The sequence below is a fragment of the Colobus angolensis genome, unplaced genomic scaffold, assembly GCF_000951035.1.
Source record: "Colobus angolensis palliatus isolate OR3802 unplaced genomic scaffold, Cang.pa_1.0 Scaffold22, whole genome shotgun sequence".
Taxonomy (NCBI): domain Eukaryota; kingdom Metazoa; phylum Chordata; class Mammalia; order Primates; family Cercopithecidae; genus Colobus; species Colobus angolensis.
Genome location: NW_012115377.1, coordinates 2,134,369 through 2,141,920, shown reverse-complemented (window position 1 = coordinate 2,141,920; position 7,552 = coordinate 2,134,369). Strand labels below are relative to the sequence as shown.

The 7,552-nt window shown below is 51.2% G+C and overlaps 1 protein-coding gene across 1 annotated transcript in view; it reads right to left on the bottom strand.

The window, feature by feature from the left end:
- UHRF1 (ubiquitin-like with PHD and ring finger domains 1) overlaps positions 1–7,552 on the bottom strand; it is a 71,624-nt gene that overhangs the window by 37,636 nt on the left and 26,436 nt on the right. The window contains exon 5 of the mRNA XM_011943619.1: positions 6,527–6,742. Coding sequence (XP_011799009.1) covers positions 6,527–6,742 — 216 coding nt within the window. The remainder of the gene's footprint in view (positions 1–6,526; positions 6,743–7,552) is intronic.

Here is a 7,552-nt window from a genome sequence, read left to right as displayed (position 1 = left end):
AGCCCGGGCAACAGAGCAAGACCTTATCTCAAAAAAAAAAAAAAAAAAGCCTGACCAAAACAAAACTGTCTCATGCCAGGTGTGGTGGCTCATGCCTATAGGCCCAGGACTTTGAGAGGCCGAGGTGGGTGGATCACCTGAGATCAGGATCGCTTGAGGGTCAGAGGTTGCAGTTAGCTGAGATCTCGCCACTGCCCTCACAGAACAAGATCTTGTCTCAAAACAAACAAACAAACCAACAAACCTATCTTATTCTTGCTGTACAAATGAATGAGCAGGGAGGGAAAGGTCTAAGATCCTAAAAAATAATAAAATTGGCAAAGACTGACAAAAATAAAGAGAAAACACAAATTCTCAAAACCAAGAATAAAACAGGGATCTCACTAGATCCTTCAGGCATCAGAGAATAAAGAAATAATACAAAGGACTTTATGCTCAGAGAAACGTGCTAATTGCCCAAAACCCAGACAGTACTTAAGCTCAAACAGGCTGAAACAGATAGTCCAGATAGTCACATAACCATAGAAGAAATTCAGTTCATAAAACTTCCCCCAAAAGACATCTCCAGATCTCCATGGCCTCATTAAAGCTTCCCCCCTGCACCCGCCCCCCGAGACGGAGTCTTGCTCTGTCATCCAGGCTGGAGTGCAATGGCACGATCATAGCTCACTGCAACCTTCACCTCCCAGGTTCAAACAATTCTCCTGCCTCAACCTCCCAAGCAGCTGGGACTGCAGGTGCACACCACCATGCCCAGATAATGCTTGTATTTTTAGTAGAGACAGGGGTTTCACACCATGTTGGCCAGGCTGCTCTCGAACTCCTGACCTCAAGTGATCCGCCCACCTCGGCCTCTCAAAGTGCTGGAATTACAGGCATTGGCCACTGTGCCCAACCCATGGTCTCATTAAAGGATTCTATCAAACCTTTAAAGGAGAATTAACGTAAATTTTACACAATCTTTTCCAGAAAACAGAAACAGGAGTAAACATTTCCCAGCTCACGTTATAAGGCCGATATTGACCAAACCAACAAAGACCATGCAAAACAAGAAAACTGCAGACCACTGTTTCTTATTAACTTAGTCAAATAAATCCGAAACTGGCCGGGCGAAGTGGCTCACGCCTGTAATCCTAAAACTTTGAGAAGCCAAGGCAGGCGGATTACCTGAGGTCAGGAGTTCGAGATCAGCCTGGCCAACATGGAGAAACCCCACCTCTACTAAAATTACAAAAATAAACTGGGTGTGCTGGCACGCACCTGTAATCCCAGCTACTCCGCAGGCTAAGGCAGGAGAATTGTTTGAATCCGGGAGGCGGAGGTTGCAGTGAGCTGAGATCACATCATTGCACTCCAGAGCCTGGGCAACAGAGCAAGACTCTGTCTCAAAAAACAAATAAATCTTACACCGCAAAAAATCCTGGAAACAGCTCAGAAATCCAATGGGTCGTTGAAAAAAAAAAACAAACAGTGGCCCATCTATACCACAGAATACTACTCAGGGATGAAAAGGAATGAGCTACTGATATGCGGTAACTTCAGTTATTCCGTAATTATGCAGAGTGGGGAAAAAAAGAATCAATCCCAAAAGGTTACATACTGTGTGATTCCATTTATGTAACAGGAGTCCTTATTACGAAGTTGAAATTGTAAAATCCTTGAAATTGCAAAAGTATATGAACAGAGAACAAAAGACAGTGAGACTCCGTCTCAAACAAAAAGAAAAAATTAGTGCTTGCCAGGGGTCAGGGACCAGGTGGGGATGGGGAGGTGGGTGTGGCTATAAAAGAGGCAATGAGAAGGATTTTATGGGGAGGAAACTCACTCTTGACTATCAATGTCAATATCCCAGTTGTGGTAACACAGTGTAGTTTATTAACATAAGATGTTACCACTGGCCAGGCGCGGTGGCTCAAGCCTGTAATCCCAGCACTTTGGGAGGCCGAGATGGGCGGATCACGAGGTCAGGAGATCGAGACTATCCTGGCTAACACGGTGAAACCCCGTCTCTACCAAAAAAAATACAAAACACTAGCCGGACGATGTGGCGGGCACCTGTAGTCCCAGCTACTCGGGAGGCTGAGGGAGGAGAATGGCGTAAACTCGGGAGGCGGAGCTTGCAGTGAGCTGAGATCCGGCCACTGCACTCCAGCCCGGGCAACAGAGCCAGACTCCGTCTCAAAAAAAAAAGTTACCATTGGGGGAAATTGAACAAAGGGTACGCGGCTTTTTTTTTTTTTTTTTTTTTCCTGACTCTCCAGTGGTGTGATCATAGCTCACTGCAGCCTCAACCTCCCAGGCTCAAATGATCCTTCCACCTCAGTCTCCCAAAGTGCTGGGAAGATGGGTGTGAGCCACTGCGCCTAGCCATCTCTACATTATAACTGCCTGTGAATCTACAATGCAAGGTAAAATTTAATGAAAAGGAATGATGACTGAATTGACCCCCACACTGCGGAGACAACAGTGCAGAGGGTTTGCATTTAGAAGTCAGCCCTGGCAAAGGCTGGTAGCTCCTAGCACTGCCCAGAGCGGGATGGGCCCCAGCCACCTGTGTCAGCCTCCCAATCCCAGAGCCCGCTCAGCCGCCGTCTCTGCCGCCGTTCCTCGCGTGTTGTCTCAGAGAACCCATCTCCCTTGTCTGGCATCTGCAGATCTGTCTCCCGCACCAGGCTGGGTGCCTCCTAAGACAGCGGCTGCAGGCGCGTTTCTCTGTCTCATCTTGTATGATGCCTGCCTCAGCAGGTGATGAAAGTCGAAGGTGCTAACGACGGGCACATATCACAAACTCACTGCGAGGCACGCCTCAGCTCAGCGTGACCCTCTCACTGCGTCCCTGGAAGCTCCTGTGGGGCTGGCAAGTGACAATGTCTGCCCCAGGGCCGCCTGGACCGAGTACCCCCTCCCTTTCCCGCTGTGCCTCCTTCATCCCCAGAGGGCTCGGGACACCAGCATGAATGAATCAAAGAATCCCGAATGCCCCAACGTGTGGTCAGCCAGGCATCTTCGTTTCCCTGCCTGGTGACACCCCTTCCTCGTGACAGTCAGTGTGCAGAAAAGCAGTTTTCTTCTGCTGGGGAAGGGACTGAGGTGGAGGAAGCCTATGGGTGCTGGCTGTGCAGGTTATCCGTGCAGGTTATCCGTCTCAGAGTAAACGGACGGCAGCTGGTGTATAACTGGTGTGGATGGAGCCTAAGGTGGCCCCACAGCCCCCACCTCCTGGTAACCATGCATTTGTGGGCATTTCTCCCCATAGAAGTATGGGCAGGACTGTGACTTAAACCTAACCCATAAAAACACAGCAGAGCTGATGGACTGTCGCTCAACGCTCTATATCTCACTAGCCGACTAAGCTGAAGACCTCCCTTGCTGGCTTGACGTCAGTAGCCACATCAGAGGGGCCCACGGGGCAAGGAACTGCAGGCGGGCCCTGGGAACTGCAGGCGGCCTCCAGGAGCCAAGTTAAAAATAAATGAAGCCCCCATCCTTCAACCGCAAAGACGTGGATTATATCAGCCACCACGAGAGCTTGGAAGGGGTTGTATGAGTCTGTTCTCATGTTGTTTTTTTTTTGAGACGGAGTCTCGGTCTGTCGCCCGGGCTGGAGTGCAGTGGCCGGATCTCAGCTCACTGCAAGCTCCGTCTCCCGGGTTCACGCCATTCTCCTGCCTCAGCCTCCCGAGTAGCTGGGACTACAGGCGCCACCACCTCGCCCGGCTAGTTTTTTGTATTTTTTAGTAGAGACGGGGTTTCACCATCTTAGCCAGGATAGTCTCGATCTCCTGACCTCGTGATCCGCCCGTCTCGGCCTCCCAAAGTGCTGGGATTACAGGCTTGAGCCACCGCGCCCGGCCTCTCATGTTGTTAATAAAGACATAATAAAGACTGGGTAATTTAGAAAGGAAAGAGGTTTAACGGACTCACAGTTCCGCGTAGCTGGGGAGGCCTCACAATCATGGTGGAAGGTGAATGAGGAGCACAGGCACATCTTACGTGGCAGGAAGCAAGAGAGCGTGTGTAGGGGAACTGCCCTTTATAAAACCAGATAGGCTGGGCGCAGTGGCTCACAACTGTAATCCCAGCACTTTGCGGGGCTGAGGTGGGTGGATCACCTGAGGTCAGGAGTTCGAGACCAGCCTGGACAACATGGTGAAACTCTGTCTCCACTAAAAATACAACAATTAGCTGCACGTGGTGGTGGGCACCTGTACTCCCAGCTACTTGGGAGGCTGAGGCAGGAGGATCCCTTGAACCCAGGAGGTGGAGGTTGCAGTGAGCAGAGATCGTGCCACTGCATTCCAGCCTGGGCAACAAGAACGAGACTCCGTCTCAAAAAATAAAAAAAGAAAAAAATGTTAGTCACCAGCATTTAAAAATCAGATTCCATAAAACAATCCAGATAATTTGTTTCTCAGAAAATCTCAGGCTGAGAATTGCCCCTAGCAGAGAATAAATACCAATTCCACACCACACCCAAGCAATGCCACAAAGGCCCAGACTCAGTCCGGAGGCTCCCACACCCCCAGCCACTCTCCTCCCTCCCCTGCAGCTCACTGACCTCCCTACCGGGCCACAGATGCACCATAATATCCCAGGACCTCTGCGTTTGCTGTACCTATACTTGGAACGCCGTTGCCAAGATGCTCGTGTTTATAGACAACATGTCATGGGCTATCACTCGGCCACTAAAAGGAAGGAAACGCCAACCAGGCTACAGCCTGATGCACCTCAGCGACATCATGCTCAGTGACGTCAGGGAACAGATGCAAAAGGACAAATCCTGTGTGATCCCATTCCTAGGAGGTCCCCCGAGTCGTCAGATTCACAGAGATGGAAAGTAGGATGCAGGGATGTCAGGGGCTGGGGAGTAAGTGTTTCATGGGGTCCGAGTTTCAGTTTAGGAAAAGGACAAGGTGGTAGAGACAGCAGAATAACAACATAAATGCGTTGAATGCCACTGAACTGTGCACTTAAACATGGTTCAAATGGTAAATTTTCGACCGGGCACAGTGGCTCATGCCTATAATCCCAGCACTGTGGGAGGCAGAGGCGGGCAAATCACTTGAGCTCAGGAGTTCAAGATCAGCCTAGCCAATATGGTGAAACCCAGACTCTACTAAAAAATATATATATGTATATGGCCGGGCGCGGTGGCTCAAGCCTGTAATCCCAGCACTTTGGAAGGCCGAGACGGGCAGATCACGAGGTCAGGAGATCGAGATCATCCTGGCTAACACGGTGAAACCCCGTCTCTACTAAAAAATACAAAAAACTAGCCGGGCAAGGTGGCGGGCGCCTGTAGTCCCAGCTACTCGGGAGGCTGAGGCAGGAGAATGGCGTAAACCCGGGAGGCGGAGCTTGCAGTGAGCTGAGATCCGGCCACTACACTCCAGCCTGGGCGACAGAGCGAGACTCCGTCTCAAAAAAGAAAGAAAAAGGTACATTTTCTGTTACATCTATTTTATCTCACACACACACACACAAAGAGGTAAGGCAGAAAGAACAGGCTCTGTAAAATTTTTCTGCAAAGGATCAGACAGGAAAGATTTTCAGCTTTATAGGCCACACAGTCTCTGTTGCAACTTCGCAACTCTGACCTTATAACACAAAAGCAACCACAGGTAGTAAGATAAAAATGGGTGTGACTGTGTCCCAATAAAACTTTATTTGTCAAAGCAGGCAGAGGACCACAACGGTCCTATGGACTGCAGTTTGCTGACTCCTAAGCGGTGTGGTTTTGTGAATATGATTATGAACAGAATGCCCCTGGAAAGTTGGTAACAGTGACATCACCAAAAAGGGGAACTGGGTGACCAGGCAGAGGAGGGGGAATCTTCATGTGTGGTCTTGGGTACTTTCTGAATTTTGACCCTGTGAATGGTACCTATTCACCAAATTTGAAACAAACAAAAGAGAAAAAGCTTGAGGCCGGGTGCGGTGGCTCACGCCTGTAATCCCAACACTTTGGGAGGAGGAGGCGGGCGGACCACGAGGTCAAGAGATCAAGACCATCCTGGTTAACACGGTGAAACCTTGTCTCTACCAAAAATACAAAAAAATGAGCCGGGCCTGGGGCCGGCGCCTGTAGTCCCAGCTACTCGGGAGGCTGCTGCAGGAGAATGGCATGAACCTAGAAGGAGGAGCTTGCAGTGAGCTGAGATTGTGCCACTGCGCTCCAGCCTGGGCGACAGAGTGAGACTCCGCCTCGAAAAAACACAACCACCACCACCACCACCACCAAAAAAAACGAGAAAAAGGAAGCTTGACAACTCTGCCTGTCAGGGCCTGGCAGTCAGAGACGGATCCATGGGCAGAGGCACTCAGGGGCGCAAGGTGGTCGGTCTTAGAAAGATGCTTAGCAGGGAGCAAGAGCAGACCCCAGAGGGGAGGCAGGAAGGCCAGGCTGGAGCACACACAGTGCTGGCTGGACGGCTTCAGAGCCAGTGTGGGGGCCCTGGGAGGGGCTGGGTGGGCGAGAAGGGAGGAAAGGAGAGAGGGACGACTCGCCCCAGGATGCGAGGCTCACCCGAGCACCACGTTGGCGTAGAGTTCCCGTGCCGTCCTGGTCTCACGCTTCCTGGAGATCTCCGCGTCGTACCAGAAGCCACGCTCCTTGGGGTTGTCGGGGTTGTAGTTGAGCATGACCACCTGGCCCACCTCCAGGTCCTGCCACTTGATGATGGTGCGGGCGCGCGCTCGGACGTCCCTGGAGTTCATCTGGACCACGCCATTCTCCGGGTAGCTGGGAGGAAAGCCCGGGCCTTAGACACCGTGGTAAGACCAAACCTCGTTCCCTCCATGGGAAACAAGCCAAAGTGGAGCCGGCCCCTCCCGACAGCGTGCAGAGACCCCCCCCGACAGTGTGCAGTGCCCCCTACCCCCCGCGACAGTGTGCAGCGGCCCCTCCTGACAGGCTTCTTTGCTGGTGTTGAGAACACACATGTATATTAAGGTACATTACAGGTACAGAATTATTTATGGGTTGCCCGTGTCCCCTGCAAAAAGAGATGTTCAAACGCTGATCCCTAGTACCCACCAATAGTTCTGTTTTTGGAAATAGGGTCTTTGTAGATAGAACCTTTGCAGATGAAATCTTATGAAGATGAGATGACACTGCAGTAGGGTGGGCCCCAATCCAACAGAACTGGTGTCTTTAGAACAAGAGGAGAGGCCGGGCGTGGTGGCTCAAGCCTGTAATCTCAGCACTTTGGGAGGCCGAGGTGGGCAGATCACCTGAGGTCAGGAGTTCAAGACCAGCCTGACCAACACGGTGAAACCCTGTCTCTACTAAAACCACAAAAATTAGCCAGGCATGGCCCAGCGCAGTGGCTCACCCCTGTAATCCCAGTACTTTGGGAGGCTGAGGTGGGCAGATCACCTGAAGTCGGGAGTTTGAGACCAGCCAACATGGAGAAACCCCATCTCTACTAAAAACACAAAATTAGGCCGGGCGCCGTGGCTCAAGCCTGTAATCCCAGCACTTTGGGAGGCTGAGACGGGTGGATCACGAAATCAGGAGATCGAGACCACCCTGGCTAACACAGTGAAACCC